Source organism: Folsomia candida, unplaced genomic scaffold (assembly GCF_002217175.1).
Source record: "Folsomia candida strain VU population unplaced genomic scaffold, ASM221717v1 Fcan01_Sc074, whole genome shotgun sequence".
NCBI lineage: Eukaryota > Metazoa > Arthropoda > Collembola > Entomobryomorpha > Isotomidae > Folsomia > Folsomia candida.
In genome coordinates this window covers 36,154-53,844 of record NW_019091266.1, presented here as the reverse complement: position 1 = coordinate 53,844, position 17,691 = coordinate 36,154, and the positions used below count along the sequence as shown (strand labels likewise).

At 40.9% G+C, this 17,691-nt stretch overlaps 2 protein-coding genes across 2 annotated transcripts; both read left to right on the top strand.

Annotated features, from left to right (window-relative positions):
• Positions 1-1,664: 1,664 nt before the first annotated feature.
• Positions 1,665-2,417, top strand: LOC118433703. The gene is made up of 3 exons (XM_035845908.1): positions 1,665-1,818; positions 1,894-2,067; positions 2,176-2,417. The coding sequence occupies exons 1-3, from the start codon at positions 1,683-1,685 to the stop codon at positions 2,415-2,417; spliced, it is 552 nt and encodes a 183-aa protein (XP_035701801.1). The 5' UTR covers positions 1,665-1,682.
• Positions 2,418-7,609: 5,192 nt separating this feature from the next.
• Positions 7,610-9,645, top strand: LOC118433709. Its single transcript, XM_035845913.1, has 3 exons — positions 7,610-8,082; positions 8,153-9,147; positions 9,234-9,645. The coding sequence occupies exons 1-2, from the start codon at positions 7,657-7,659 to the stop codon at positions 8,768-8,770; spliced, it is 1,044 nt and encodes a 347-aa protein (XP_035701806.1). The 5' UTR covers positions 7,610-7,656; the 3' UTR covers positions 8,771-9,147; positions 9,234-9,645.
• The last annotated feature ends 8,046 nt before the right edge of the window (positions 9,646-17,691 follow it).

Genomic DNA, 17,691 nt, shown 5'->3' with positions numbered 1-17,691 from the left:
TAAGGGTGTGTATTATAAAAATCGTGTAATTTTTCCATACGGTAATTATTCCTTAAGGACAAATGAATCCTTCAGACAAAAAGATGATCCAGCGCACCACAACGAAACCACCTTAATTGAGAAAATTACTACTTTAGATTTCGTTAGAGATGTCCCTGGTGAATATATGCATTTAGTTTGCTTGGGAATAGTTCGTAAAATCCTATATCTTCTTACAAAGGGAAAAAAGTGTCCTGCACGTTTACGTCCTCATCAAATTAATATAATTTCAAGCCAGCTAGTAGGAGTAAAAAAATATATTCCCAGTGAATTTGCACTAGAAGCCTAGAATTCTCAAAGACCTGGACTACTGGAAGGCAACTGAGTTTCGTCAATTCATCCTATACACTGGCCCAGTTGTACTAAAAAATAATATTTCAAGCGACCTGTATCAAAATTTTTTGTGCCTTCATGTAGCGGTGACGATTTTGTCCAGCAAAATTCTTAACGACACCCTGAACTATTATGCTGACCAACTACTTCATTATTTTGTAAAACATTTTGGTCGTCTGTACGGGCAAGAAAACTTGTCATTTAATGTGCACGGTTTACTACATTTAGCTAATGATTGTAAAAATCATGGCCCAGTTGATTTATTTAGTGCTTTTAAGTTCGAAAATCAGTTGCAAATAATAAAGAAATTAGTGAGATCCTCAAATTGCCCCCTGCAACAAGTTCATAGAAGACTTGTGGAGAGGGAATCCCAAGCGGATAAAGCATCATGCCGTGCACTCCTGCCTCGTCTCTCCAGTCCCTTCAATTTCTCCTCGCCTCTCCTTCCTAGTAATACTCAGTATTTTAAACAATTTAATCATACATTATTTAAGGTTAAAGTTGGACAGAGCGATTCTGTGTGTGAACTCGAGGATAAAAGTGTTGTAGTTGTTAGAGCATTTTTTAAACAAGGAACACGAGAATTATTTTTAGCACAAAAGTTTCAAAATACCTGCAACGCTTATAAAACCCCTTGTCTTTCGGCCGAGGTAAATATTCGACGAGTTTCAAATCTTAGTGCAATAACATTATTCGACACTACCAGAATATTACGAAAGATTTTTCTCTTGCCAATTGGAACAGAATTTTTTGCAGCCCCGCTAAATCATTTATAAAAATATCATCCAACAACTCCTTTGTTCTCGTTAAGTTTGAGGAAACAAATGAAGTAGAAGTGGTATCGACCGCCTGGTTACGCCAAAATAATAAAAAGTGCGCTTGGCCAAATTATAAAAATTCCAACCGTCTGGTCAAAGCGGTCAGCTTACATGAAGCTGTTCAAGAGTGCTGGTCACTTCATACCATCAAATTACTCGGTAGTGGTCGACAATTTGGTAAGTACCTTAAATTATTTGAGATTTTATTAGATTTTGTATTGCATGCAATGTCTCATTCTAAATTAAAATTAATTGGCAGGCTTATTTTTTCAGTTTCGTATCATGACGCTCTTTCAAAGTTGCCTAAAGTTCTGGATCAATCAGACGCAGAAATTAACAGCGATGGGGGAAGGAAGAGCTGAAAATGCAACAAAAACACAACTTACAGTGATTCATCTGACGATGAAGTAAATAATCCGGATTCTTTTACCCTGCCACCACCACCCGTCATTGCACATGGTTCAAAAGGTTTAAAATAAATTATCTTATTGGATGAAATTAATTTTCATTAAGCTTAACATTTCCATTAACTATGCAGACACTGATAAAATCAACAAGTTGATCTTTGACTCGGCAAAAAAGTATGACCCACCTCACAGCTCCCCGATCCCGTTCACTCTTGGCTTAGGTAATAATAAATTAAAAATGAACAAAACAATGCTGGTTCAACTTTTCTGTATTGCTTTATTTTGATCTATTTTAGTTGGGGTAGAAAATCTTGGCACTACAAACGAAACTATTTCTGATTCAGATTCGTCACCTGACCATGTTTTGAATGAGCTTCAGGTTCCGGCTACTACTGAATACAGAAACGATAACGGTGGGGATAACCGGGATGATTCTTTTGCTGCCACCCCTTTGCAAAATTGTCATCCAGGTATAGCACATGGTTTTTATAACTCTTTTAATATGAGCTACAGACAATTCGTTGTGCATATGTACATATGTAGGTAATGAATAACTGATTTCCCATATGCATATGTAGATAAGGACTTTCAAAACTGGGTGGCTAGAAATATTACCATTTTGAAAGCTCAGAACCGACAAATTCAGAACAGTCTTGACGGTATTCTATTACAACTTGGGGATAGGACTGAATATAAAAATTCCCAACCAAAAAATGTTCACCACGAGTTACCACGCAACACTTTGGATGATGTTGAAAATGGAAACAAGGTTTATTCTTCTTCAGATAGTCGGGAATCTTTAGTAAGCCAGAAATTCTAACATGTTTAATAATTATGACGTAAAACTGTTTAGTTACGCATGCACTTAAATTAGGTACAATATCTCAGCCAGAAGGGGGGAAAGAGTGTCTCTTCGTGCACTCGGAAGGTGCTATCTTGTTTGTGCACCGATGAATTGGCCTGTAACTACAAATGGATTGGATCGCGTGGTGGCAAAGTGGGATTTAAGGAGACATGGATGAAGTCAATTATTTTGGGCAAGTCATTCACAAATTCTCCTGGATTTACTTGGAGTATAATTTTTCTGTCTATAGATTCTGTTAGGCTATATCACGCCAGGAAATCGAAGCAGGTGACAGACGACGAGGTGGAAGAAGTTATGAAGGAATGGCTAAAAACTGCGCCGAAAAGACTCAAACCGTAAGAATGATGGTTTCGAAGTATACGGAGAAATATACGGATAAATACGGATAAATGTTACCTAACCTGATTATTGATTTACAAACAGAACTGGACGACCCGATGGATGTTCCGGAAATGAGCACATTGCGGAAGATGAGGACATGTCGCATCGTCTGGCCTAATATCGTTTTTATCATTTGGTTTTGCGATTAATCTAAACTTAAGACCGTATAAATAAAGGGAAACTGAAAAATTCTGGTGTTTTTTCATATTAATTTCACGTGTAATATACGAGTTTGTGTGCCTTCAAATCACGAATAATCATCCAAATCGACACGAGCATGACACTGAAAATATCCGAATTAAACACGTGTCATTCCATACTTTTCACCCAGATATATACGAGTTTTTTTCGAGTTTAGCCCTCTAAAAGTGGGACATCTACCATGTAAATTCTCCCACTTTGACTCCTAATTCGTTCGTGTTTTACACGACTTTTCGGGTTCGGATTCTCGTGTTTTTTTATGAATAAAACTCGGGTATGTGCTACTAGGGTAATTCGTGTAATAATTTTTATAGACACGAGAATAATTCGTAAAATGAAACCGAATTACACACGACTTAATATTTCCAAAATTACTCGTGTCTTCCACGTGTTAAATTAGAGAAACTTGAACGAGTCAATACCATTTACTAAAAATACGAGAAAATCACGAAAAAGTTCCGTGTTACACATCATGTGAAGCTAAATAACGCCCCAAGTTCATCAGCGGCTAGTAGAGAAGGAGCAAATTCAGTCCTCGTTGCCCAACCATCGTCCATCCCTACCAGAACTACTCAGCCTGGATATTACCTCGGAGCAAGGCCGTCAGTGTTTTAAGTGCAAATTTAGCTGCTTTGAACTATCCAACAAGCAAGGAAACAATTTTTGTGAGCTTAAAGACGGAAGTGTGATAAAAATTCGTTATTTCGTCGAAGAAAACAATCGTAAACAATTAATTGGGCAACATTTCAAGACTACTGAAGATTACTTTGTCTCTCCATGTCCATCATCATTAATTGGTGTACAACTTGTGTCAAACTTGAGGAGTACCCTCAAAAAGTATGATGTTGAGATAATTGAATGCAAATGTGTAGCCCTTCCGTACGATTCTAAATTTATTTGTTGCCCTCTGATTCACAGTAAAATTCAGTAAACCTGCAAGATGCATTACTCAATTGTAAATTTTCCGGACACCGACGAGGTTGAAATTATCCCCATAAATTGGTTGCTCCCTTCTTTGGATCAATGTTGGTGGCCGCCATATAAATCAATGGATCGACAAGTAAAAGCTGCGATGGATGCTGACGAGCCAAACATACAAACATGGAGTTTATTCAGTGTCGCAATACTAGGAGGAGGTAAAAAATTTGGTAAGTGTCTCTTTTATTTCAGTGACGAAATCTGTCATGAATATAAAAATATTGACCATTTATTTATGTGCATATTTAGGCACATATCAACAAGCCAAACATAATATCGGAAAGGCATTGGACGAAACGGATCCACCATTCGAAAGTGAAGTCGAAACAAGTACTCGTGCGCTGCCCCATACAAAACCTCGCAAGAATTATTCTTCAAGCGAGTCCGACGAGGAAGAGGAAAACACTGGAAATGCGAATAAGAAGCCAAAGTTTTCACACCTTTGGATGAGAATTCGGACCTTGAAAGACTTGAAGATTTTGTCAAAGATTCGAAGGCTGCACTGGTAATATATTTCACTGACAATGGAGGTCTCCCAACGTATGCTCACCGATATGGACCAAATTAGTGTCAATCGATCACAAATATAATTAGTATGAAATTTGTAAATGCAACTATCTGCCAATGCGCATGTTTGGCAAAGATATTTGCATTTAAAAGAGGGGAAAACGCGCCCAAAGGCAGGGAAATTTTACACTTTCCCAATTTCCCGCTTTGCAAGCAAATATCTCCGTCAAACCTGCGCATTGGCAGATAGTTGTATTTGCAAATTTTATCCTAATTTTAATTGTGATCGATTGACACTAATTTGGTCCATATCGGTGAGCATACGCTGGGAGACCACCATTGTGAGTAATAAATATGTATGTCATTAATTGTAAATACACAATATCTTCTATCGTACAGATTACCGAACTGCAAAGGGGGATAAGTGGTACGAAGAAACTGAGCAGTGAAACACAACGGATCCTGAAGAAATTAATGACTGATAAATTTGCTGCTACTTACACTTGGATTGCTTCAAGAGGAGGAAAGTTGGCTTTTCCTAAATCTTGGCTAAAGCAAATAATTTTTGGTATGTTAAGCTGTATTTTTCATAATAGAAATTAAGAATTCCACGCAATTCATATGCACAACATTTTGATTTCAGAAGCCATTCAGGGAAGATTGGTGAACCCCGATGACGACGAAATTGCACAGACAATTAAAAACTGGCTAAAAGGTTGCACCAAGCGTATTGAATCTAATAAGTATGAATACATATGTATTGTTTTAAAATTATCATTAATGTTTATTAATATGAAATCTTTTATCAGCAAACGACTTGCGAAACGTAGCGACCCTCTACCCTTGACAAATTCTCCATCGGTCTACAACTAGTGATTGGCCCTCATTGTTCGTTTTTCCGTGAAATTTATTATATAAATTAATGTTATAATAGTGTGATTGGTTTGCAATAAATTCATTAATATTCAAAAGTCGAACAAAACAAAAGTCGTGTTTGTAACGTGTAAATTTGGTTTTTATTTGGGGCAATTCTCGTGTCTATTTAATGTAATTCCCGTGTTTGTTACGTGTAATTCTCGTTATTAAATTCCCAGACTCGTTCTTCATTTACGTGTTAGGAACGAATTATGAACGTTAAAAAGAGCGACATGCGACACCTGTTTGGCACGAAATCACCACCAGTTTCATACGTGTACAACACGAAAACTGGGGTGCTCAGATTCGTTCCAAAGTCGTGCCAATCTCGTGATGGTGCAGCTCGGGATATTATTCATGAATTTATTGAATTAATAAATGAGTATGAACAATTAATAAGTTCCCAACTCTGTAAATTGGTCAATTTTTTTGGACAGATTTGCGACGCCAGTTACTCCTCCAAGCCGGGCCTAACCACGCACATGACGTCGCACTCGAGCGGGCGCCCGTTCCCGAACCCCCACTGCGACAAGTCCTTCAAAACCCGGAGCACACGAGGCGAAAACGTGAAGCGCATCCATAGCGCGAACTTTGTCGTCAAAAAACCCCACAAATGCGTCCATTGTGGGAAGAAGTATCCTCGCAAGTCGTATCTGGAGGGGCACAATCGTTCCGCGCACACTGGTGAGCGCCCCTTCGCCTGCGCGGAGCGTGGAAGGGGCTTCGCGCTGGGAACCATGTTGACGGAATACCTAAAAGATGCGCATGGTATGGGCAGGGTCGGAAAGGAGAGGTTACCCAGGTCCAAGAGAAAACGTAGAGGAGGAATAGGGTCACAATTCAGGAGTTTTAATGAAGACACTTGATTTTAATCAGGATTAATCACTAACATTAATGGCTAGTTTCATTAATAGGATTAGTGAATTAATTAATATAATTTTTGTCAGTTAATTAGTAAGATATACGTAAGTATGCGTAAGTAACTTATGAGAGGATTGAGAGAAATTAATTTGAAAGGATATAATGAAGAAATTTTAATTTAATGTAGATTAGTTACCTACTATTATTTATAATTTTACTATTCATAACTAATTTCTGAGACGAATAAATATCATGGAAAATTAATTACGAAGTATTCAATGGTTTCGTAAATTTCCCAGGTCGAAGAGAAGAATTTGGAAGGATTATTCAATAATCAAAAGTATACTTTTGATCCATCGTTATAACGATGGATCTTGTTTTTAATTACTAATTATCTGTAATTGTGCTATTGATTATTAATTCATAATCAAATATTGAGACAAGTAGGTAATCAAATATTAACCGATTACATAAAATTGATTGTTGATTACATACGTTAAAAAACTTTGAATGGGAAAATTTCACCAGGGGACGATCATATATTACAAAAAAAGCCCGTTTTCATGTCGGCCAATCACCTCTTCCCTATCCTTCGGAATAAGGGGATTCGATCTTCCCCATTTCTCGGTACCGATTGTATACCGATGTCGTGTCGGTACAAGGATATCGGTACCTTGCCGGCACGGTTTCGGTACAGGTGGAACCGTAGATATAGTACCGATGTCATGTTTGTACAGTTTTGCAGGTACAGTCTTGGTACCCAAAATTTGTTCCTAACCTGTAAGGTACCGATTTCCCTGTACCAGCACGAAATCGGTATACAGTCGGTACCGAGAAATGGGGCAAATCGGTACAAAATCGGCACTGGTCATGTGCTAGTATGTAGTAGGGTATATTATGACGTAAAACAGGTAAAAGGAAGGCTCTTGGGCCCTGTTGTTCTCGCTATTGTCGAACTCTTCCCAAAATAAGTTCCCCATGCTATGTACACATGCCATGTTTACTTTCCCGCATTTCAAGGTTGCGAATTTGGCCAAATGTATTTCAATGCATTGTATGTTTACATTAACCATTGCTATTTCATTTAAGTATAAAGTTCAATTACTCAATTTGTTTGTTTAAGGCGTCACCCAATAACGAAGTGAAAGGTGGAAATGTACATAATAAACACAATCAAATTAATATCGACATCAATCCATTAAATGGCGTTAATGCGAGTGTAAGTGTTTTTTATTCATTTTGCTTTAACATATTTATAAATATTTGTCTCACTTCAAATAATTATTTTTTTGTTTATCCTGACTTATCACAAACTAACAAACTTTCCTAAGCCATTCAAGGTTGCCATAAAATGTACGGAAAAAAGGTTTCCACCATTCACGAAATGAAACCCCAAAATTCGCCCAAAATCTCCAACATTTTTCGTTCCAATTTTAATTTTTGTTACTACACTGGTCATTGTCCATTCAAAATTACACCATATTTATCCCAGTCTTCTGGCCTATTCTCAAAATTAGTATGCGGAATAACTTTTCTCCTCGCATTTATGAAAAAGATTTCGAAACTCTTGCTACAGCTGAGAAGATCACACGGGCAGAATCCAATTGACTACATTTTCACATTAAAATCTGCCGTCTCTGTAGTCACAATTGTAAACTTGTATTACATTGTTTTCAAAATGGGAAAGGAAATACAAAATCTGTTACTCCATTTGGGTCACATGCAGAGTAAAAATTGTTGGAATATTTCAAAAATTTGGGATTGGAGACTTAAAATGGTACCTTGGGTAGAAGCATTTATTGGGGAATGGAGAACCCAATTTTTAACTAAACCTCTTTCATTTCAAGGTTTGCTGGCTCCCGTTCTTATACAGTTTAGGGATGGTTAGCCAAATCTACGCCATCTATGAGGGGATCATGACAACACTTCCGCCCAGACAAAGTTTGATATTTGAGACAAATTTTCATCAGAGCTATGCAAACTTTATGACAACCCAGATGACAAATTCTACCACCGTTTCAATTTATCCCGGCTATTTAGATACCTTCTTAGGTTTGGTGGATATTCTCAGTTCCATTTTTAGAATGCATGTTGCCTACGATGTGGACTATCTCTTATTTACCGTCGCATTAGGATTGTGGGTACCATGTAAATATTTTTCAGAACTGTTGAAGGACGTGGGGAACAAGGATGCCTCCGCAATATTGGAGATGTTTGACGACTTGACTATATATTTGGGTTTGTTGAACGAAATTTTTTCTGGGCTGGTAGTTTCAAACGTGGTGGATGTCGTGCTGTATTATTCCATCCATTTGATGGACTTGGTGATCGTGCCGTCAATTGTGGATAGAGCTGCGTTAACGACTTCCATCTTATTTACTGTGGGGACTTTTTATTTTGCGGCGGAATCTTGTGCAACTGTTGGTTTTAGTTCGGTGTGGTTAAGAAATTGGGGAAACGAGTAACCTGTTTTTTCTAAAAATAAATACGCTTTGATTCCTATCAGCGAAATTTGCCTAGATTTGCCAAACAAAAGAATCGGCATTTTTAAGGAATTGTTTCTGAAGTAATTTTTGAAGAAAAAATGGTTAGATTGTTCCCACATTTGTAAAAACTCTGTTTAATTAATTTAATGAAGGTGTTTCAAATTTATTTATAAGTTGTTTGTATTTCAAAGGTTGACAGCTTAAAAAATTGGGTTTCCAAGGAAAGAAGGAAGCCAGGTGTTACTATTTTGAAGGATCCTGCAATCCTATCATCTGTTCGGGAAGACGTGGCTGATAACTCGTTGGGACTTTGCGGAGGGAGAATATTTGTTTTTAATTATTCATTAGTTATCTCGGTAACGCATAATTCAGCAATTTAATGAAACAATATGTTGGTATATATGCAATTAACTGATGGTTTTCATTAACCGCTCTGCTGCAGGTGGTAAACACAATTTTCACAATTTTCACTCTATGTGTGCAGTTCAAACTCAAGCCGAATGTTACTACGACTTCAACCAAAATTAAAAATTAAAATACTGGTCGTATTAGTCATAAATATTAGAAAATCGTAATGATTCGAAAATTTCGCAAATGACCGTCCTTATTTAGAGTAACATCATACCCAGATTTTCAAATTTATTTTGACAGTAAATAATGGTTCCTATGCGCCAAATAACTAATGGATTAAACCATCCCTCTCTCTTTAGTAAATATGAATTGACGCTCAATTCTTTTGTGTACATATCTACGATTTACAACTAATTTAATAAAAAATCTCATCTGCGGAAAATTATTTTTCGTAGATTATCAATTTTGGTTGGCCAGCTGAATAGTCTTCTGTGATGATACGTTTGTATTACGTGCCCCAAGCGCCTATTTCAAGATTAAAATATTGTTTTAGTACGTACACGAAAGCTTTGTCCTTATCATCTGATATTACCGCAGCTGATGACGAAGGCGAATATGAAATACAGCTTCATTTTTTGGACGACAATATTCGTATTATCTGGTTAAATGCCAAGGTGAATTGTTACTCGCTGGCCTGGCTGTTTCAATTATCCATAGTCTGATCAGCCCATCTAGGACATGGCCACCCGTCTAGAGATGGGAAACTATGCACATATGTGGGAACCACAGATTTCAATTATTAATAATCATAATGCGGTGACTCGAGCGGATGTTCTTCGATTTTGGCGAAACGACGATGATTATGCAGCCTTAGATACATAATTATACGCGTATTTCAGGATTTTTCGCAACGCTCGGCGAAACGAAGTTATGAGGGAACCCATGAGCGAGAATTTTCATTTCTACCTTGAACTTTTTATTGCGAGGGAATTTCAGGGTAAATGTGCAAAACCTCGCTCACGGACTCCGTCCTAATTTCGTTAAAACTGAGCATAATGGAAATCCTGAAATATGCCCTAAATTATGTATCTGAGGTAGCACAATTATCGAACTAAAATCGAAGCGAGACCGTTGGTGTCATTGCATTATTACATACACAGACGGATGGGTCTGCATATACAGATGTGAAGGCTGTCATATTCATATCGTAATCATTTATTAATATTGCAATGCTCAGAATGCTATAAAAGTTGCAGTCGCCCTCCATTGCTTAGGATTAGGACTTCGTTCCCCGTTTGAGCTGCAAGTATCCCGTGTGGGCTCATTCATAATATATTAGACCTGCATGCTTCTATGGGCTCCAGATCATAAAATACTTTAAATACTGAACATAATAGGACAGCGTTCGAGCAACGCGTCAACACGTTTGGGCCTATTTGACCTCAAGATTAAGTATTTACGTGTCTTCCACGACTCATATAAATTGACTTAAACCATCGATTTATCTTTCACACCGAATATGAACATATCCTCAATATGTTGAGCAATTTTCCTCTCTGACAAACTCTATAACGTTGTACGAGTCTTTTTTGAAGTTAAAAAGTTGCTAGGCGTATCCCAAAAATTAAATAAAATCTATTAATTATTTATTTATATGGTACGCAACCCAATTGATTCGAGTATGGGCTAGTATTGATTCTGTAATAATTTCCTCTTGGATTGATGCTAGTTTGTTTCTACCCTTTTTTCAAGCAACACCGGGATTTTGTAGTGAGTTGTATGAAAAAATCGAGCCAAAAATTACAGTTAAAGTGGCGCTTAGCATTAGTTGTATGGTCTTCTTGAAGAAAAATATCGACGTCAAAATTCAACTTTTTAGTAAATTTATTCTCGAGTTTTCCTCCACCAGGCGAAAACAAAGGCTGAAGCGCGGACGGTGCCCCCAGGCTTTTGGTACAAAGAGGCTATTTAATAGGCTGATAAGTGCCACGTGAGTTGCCTTTGACCTTTAGGTTGATTTTTTGATATAACTCGTTACAAAATCCCGGTGTACCTTGATTAAAAGTATATGTTGTAAAGCTTGCATTACAATACCTATAGAGTAAGAATTATACGTTTCAACAACGAAATCCACCAATAATTTCAGAATCTTGAATCAAGTATTTTAAGAAGTTGCTACGGTCAATGTGTGCTGATCAAACCAATTTTTTCGGTGGGGAAATTACCCTGGGGGGCCTTATGGATTTAAAACATGTGTAGGGAAGCAGATTTCTCTGGAACTGGTGGATGGAGTTACAAAATATTTTCGTTGTAGTAATCTTTACCCAAATACCTCCACCCTTTTCGGTGTTTCTTCAAATATCACGTTTCAACTTCGGAAACCAAATTTAAAATCGAAATAAAAAATGTTCAGAGTTATCGAAACTAATAATAATTTTTTAAATTTGGTTTCCAAAGTTGAAACGTGGAATATCGGGAAAACACTCAAAAGGGGACGAGGTATTTGGGTAAAGATTACAACAACGAAAATATTTTGCAGTTCCATTCACCCGTTCTAGAGAAATCTGCTTCTCTATCCCTATGTACACATGCTATAAATCCATAAGACCGCCCAGGGTAATTCCTCCGCCAAAAAAATTGGTTGTCTCATCACACATTGACCCTAACTACATCTTAAAATACTTGATTCAAATTGTGGAATTATTGGAGGATTTCGTTGTAAACGTTTAATTCTTACTCTATACTGAATGTAGGTTGCCGGTAGTGCCAAATACATTTGTACTGCCGGCAGTGATACGAGTTCGCTCATTCGTGACTACTTAGGTATGTTATAGGAGAGTATGTTTCTTATACAGGGAGCACAAACTTTCTCGAAGATTTCAATATTCACTGCTAAACTACGCGATATATTAACGGCTTCGTCGTACACGTCAGTTTGCCACGTACTAACGAAAGCGAGTTTAGGCCTCCGCGCTTTTCCGTTCAGTTTCGATGGTAGATATGCGTCTCTTAAAAATTCGAAGTGCGACAAATTACCACGTATCATTGCCCTTGGAGCAGTTTTGTGCCAATGGATTATGTGCTATGGATGCTTACGAAATCAGTTGAACAGTTCGGGTACCCCAATTTGGAAAGCAGTAATTGTCACATTTTTCCTTGTCATATTTGCAGCAGTGATTATTTTCATGCTCCATTTGGTCCGTGTCAGTAATGATGTCGTTTGCCTTTTGAATGTTTCAGAAGATGTGGAACGGGAGTATCGAGAGAAAGGTTAGAATTTTCTCTTACTAAAATAACTTTTGATGTGGCCATGCGACTATGAGGCCAGGAAGAAGAAGGTAAAAACTACATGATTTTCTTAATTTTGGAAAAGTGCTTATCTATATTTATATTGACAAATAAGTACTTATTCTACTAAGGGGTGTTTTGTTTAACATGTGTAAAAATTAAAATAAACATTGGAATTGATCAAACAACTTAACCCCACCCCGGGGACCGGTTTAAAACCACCAAAATTAGCGCTGCCTACGTTCAAAGGCATGCATCATGAATGGCCAGCATTTAAATTTGCATTCACCACCATGGTAATTGACTCCAACAAGTTCTCTGACTGCGAAAAGTTACGACTACTGAAGGATGCACTCAAGGAACCAGCAGACGATAATTTAAAGGATCTTCAGTGTACGGATGGCAATTTTACGATCGCATGGGATCGGATGACGACCCGCTATGATTCACCACGGGAAAGTGCCCATGCTGCGGTAAAACCATTGCTCGAATTACCACCACTCATGTCACAAACAGGGAATGGGCTATACAAGCTCGTGGCCACGGTTCGAACAACGCGAGCTCAAATTCAACTCCTAAAACTGGGGAAAGTAACGGAGGCCGAAGTGCTTTATACATACCATATTCTCACTCGCCTCGATGCACGTACAATTAAGGATTTCAATCAGTTCCATACATCAAATGACATACCGACCCTGGACTCCATCATGACGTGCCCGGAACGCCAAGCCAAGACGATAGATTTGATCCAAGGGCTTAAACCTCACTCCATCACCAAAACCAATGGACAAAAAAGCGGACGAGACCGTCACGATGCACCCTCGGCCCTTGCCATCCACGAGTCAAAGGTTCGTTTTCAAGATCAGATTTCACACTCAAAACAGCGTGGACGTTCACCTGCAAGAAAGGGACAGTCCTCCTCACACCAACAGCGACGAGATCTTCAAGGGAATGGAAACTCACGCCACGGGTCTCCTCATTTTCCACGGGACCGCTCAGCCAGCCCTGGTCAAGGACGACAACGGAATGAACCACGCTCCAAATCCCCCAATAACGCTGCCTCTGCACCATGTGCCGTGTGCGCGAGTACACATCATCGTGCTCATAAATGTCACGAATTTCTCGGGTTCTCCACAACCGCACGTCGGGACTGGACTCGAAGTAACAACCGTTGCTTCAACTGCCTCGGAAATCACTCTGTGAAGGACTGCACGTCCCAATTCACATGTGTTCATTGCAAGAAAAAGCATCATTCCTTACTACATGTCAACGACACGGGAAATCACATCAACACGATTTTCTCCAGTGTGTCTCAACCTATCCATGATGATGACACGAGTATTGGACTTATGCCCACAGCCATTGTGAAGGTATTCCACCCCCACGGAGGAGCTGGTCACACAGCTCGCGTCCTGCTAGATTCCGGAGCTGAGAAATGTTTCATAACAGCATCTGCAGTGAAACGACTCGGCCTTCCCATCCTAGGGACCCTCACGGAATTCATCGTCGCCGGTGGAAATACAACACCATCATTAGGATTTACAACTTTTCGATTCCGTAATAACTTGGCACAATCCACTACTTTTTCTGTTCGAGCCAGCGTGCTACCACAGATCACAGCGTCCATCCCGACACAGAAAATTGACGATTCCAAGTGGCTCCACCTGCAAAACATTCCACTTGCTGACCCCACGTACAACCAGCCTGGCCCGATTGACATCCTCCTTGGGACTACAATTATGGACGTCCTCACCAGTGGGAAGAAACTGGAGGGTGTGGCTGGCACACCCAGTGCCTATTTTACTGAGTTGGGCTATGTAGTGCAGGGAAAAGTGGACATAAAATCTGCATTTACAGTGACCACAAGACCCACACCTCCACCTGCCGCCGGTCTTTCTGTCGCGTCGCATGAGAGACCATTGTTCCAAATGCAACAATTTTGGGACATTGAAGAACTACCTGCTCGTGCACACTGGACCCCTGAGGAACAAGCTGTGGAGGACCATTTTGTAAAAAATACTGTACGCCTGCCCAATGGTAGATTTCAAATCAAATGGCCTTTTTCCGCCAGCCCAAGCCTATTGGGCTCGTCGTACCAACCTGCATTACGACGATGGTTAGCAATGGAACGAAGGCTTCAAGCGGACCCCAAACTGGCTAATGACTATCATGGGCAAATTGAGGACTATATAAAAAAGGGTCATCTGGAACCAGTCCCTGCTGAAGACCTGTACAAAACTCCGCATTTTTACATACCTCATCATGCGGTTTTTAAGGCCTCCTCCACAACAACGAAAATACGAATAGTGTTTGACGCCTCAGCCAAATCATCGTCCGGGCGAAGTGTCAATGCAATCTTGTCTCCCGGTCCGGTCATCCAAGCTCCACTATTCGATCAACTGTTACGGTTTCGGTTTAAAAGCATCGCAATGACCGCCGACATCGTCCAGATGTACCGCCAAATCTCAGTGGCCCCATCAGACCGTGATTTTGCTCGCATCATCTATGGACGACATCCCAAGGAGCCTCTACAGTACTGGCGCCACACTACGGTCCCCTTTGGGTTCGCGCCAGCCCCCTTCGAAGCAGTCCGCTGTGTGCACCAAGTTGCAAAGGACGAAGGTCATCGTTTCCCACTAGCCGCCCACGCCGCAGTGGAATCTTTGTATGTGGACGACTTTCTTAATTCAGAAGACGGAGTCGATGCCGCTGTCACGCTCGTCAAAGAAATGATAGAAATGCTCGCCACCGCACAAATGGAATTACGCAAGTGGAGCTCAAATTCGTCTGAACTTATGACTCACATATCTGATCATCTCCACGAACCTAATGGTTCATTAAATTTGGATTCTTCATCAACAATTGGAACACTTGGTATGCAATGGAATCCCCGGACCGATCGGTTCAATTATCAAGTCACTATCGAGCCACGCACTGTCCATACAAAGCGCAGCGTGTTGTCCGACATCTCGAAGATGTTCGACCCACTGGGACTCGTGGCACCAGTAATTATTACAGCCAAAATCCTTATGCAACGCGTTTGGACCTTTGATACCGAATGGGACGACCCTCTGCCTTCTCCAATTCTAGAACAGTGGCTTGAATTCTCCGAGGCACTACCCGTTCTCCAGGACCTAGGAGTCCCACGCTGGATAGGGTACACAGCCGACTGCAACTGGGAGTTGCTTGGCTTCTGCGACGCGTCGGAGAAAGCATACGGGGCATGCATATTCTTACGGGCACGGACCGATTCGAAATACGCCCAATGTTGCCTAGTCGCCTCCAAAACCCGAGTGGCTCCAGTCAGAACCACGACCATTCGGCGTCTCGAACTACAGGGTTGTGTGCTACTAGCAGACCTCATGGCTCACTTTCGTCAACAGTATCAGATAGACGACGCAAATGTACACTACTGGACGGATAGTACAATTTGCCTCCATTGGATACACTCGCACCCGAGTAAATGGAAGATATATGTTGCAAATCGCGTCAGTCATATTCAGGACACGTCTTCCTCACAACAATGGGCCCATGTCATTTCTGAAGACAACCCCGGCGACTGCTGCTCCCGTGGACTCCTTCCCCATGAACTCGCCACACACCGGCTATGGTGGTCCGGACCCGCTTGGCTAGCCATCGACTATACGAAACCGGGTTTCAACCCGTCCGCTTCCGGGTATGACTCAGTTAAACACGAAGCGAAACTGACGCCCACCGTACTCCATGCCAAGGCATTGGTTGAAAACCATGTCATCATTCTCAGTCTTTCCCGACTGTCTTCATGGACAAAGGCCGTCCGCGTGCTCGCCATACTCCAAGGCATCGGGAGACGCAAATCATTCAAGGGTATCATGCCCTGTCCTCAAGCGTCTGTGGCCATCGCCTCCGCTGAACTCTCATTGATACGAATAATTCAGATGATTGCATATCCCAGCCTAGATGATGCAATTTTCCTCCAGTTTCGCCCCCCCAGATTCAAATCAGTACGCCTTCAGCCCCTCCATCCTTTTAAGGATCAAGATGGTATTTTTCGGGTTGGTGGTCGCCTCCAGAAATCCAATCTACCACCAGTCACGAAAAATCCAGCCTTGCTACCCTGCAGCCACCCGTTAGTGCGAGCTATCATTCTCTACACCCATGCGGGGAGAATGACTATCCACAATCATCTTCGGCAGAAGTTCTGGATTCCCAATGCCCTTAAGAGCATTAAGGCCATCATCCACAAGTGTTTGTTATGCTTCCGCTACAACACTCACTGCGCATCTCAACTAATGGGTCAATTGCCTTCTGCTCTGACAGGATGGTCACGTGCGTGTCACCACCATTGAAACTGACACCTCTTACAAAGACGAGAAGGGCAAATTCGTGAAAACTTTCAAGGAAGTCCTTCGCCCTATCACTAAGTTGGCTCGCTTACCTGCCGAACAAGACGAGCAAGATGACCGGTTTAAGGCCCTTCCTTATCCCAATCGGTCACCCGCTGTCACCAGCATTAATCGCCCTGGGCGCATGTGCCCCATCCCACCTTGGGAATGGATTTTTGCGATTATCACCATGACCGCGTCAGTGGTTCCCGGATCAAATGCTCAGGCAGTCAATCAATCTGTGGCCGACGTCACAATGCCTCTGCCAGCCTTTCCAATTCCAGATATTTGGCTCACAACCACAGTAGCATCTATGCTCTCAGTTTTTGCCGTCGGCGGAATCATTGGAAATATAGTGACCATCTGCGCTATACTCTCTGTACCGAAACTGCGTCGCAACCACATTCATTGGCTAATTACTTCGCTTTGTGCAAGTGATTTACTATTTAGTGCCACAACTCTACCCATGAACGTAGCACGCTTCTACTACCGGGAATGGATTTTTGGTCACGCAGTCTGCCAATTCTACGCATTTATGCTGTTCGGAAACATCATATGCACCTTGGCCCACCTCGTCGCCATCACAGTCAATCGGTGCGCGAAAATTGTTTGGTTCCAGTACTACTACGGCATGATCACGGACAATAGAGTCAAGGCCATTATTGCCACAATTTGGATCAGCGCTTTTGGACTTATCATTCCTCCTCTGTTCGGAGTCTGGGGAACTTTGGGCGCAAAACCCAGTGACCCATCAAGCTGTACGATCCTACCAGATATACGCGGGAACACCCCGAAGTCGTTCCTGTGGGTTCTTGGTAACATCGTCCCATTGACCATAATGAGTTCGTGCTACACGCACATTTGGATCTTTGCTCGCCAGACTCGGAATCAACTTGT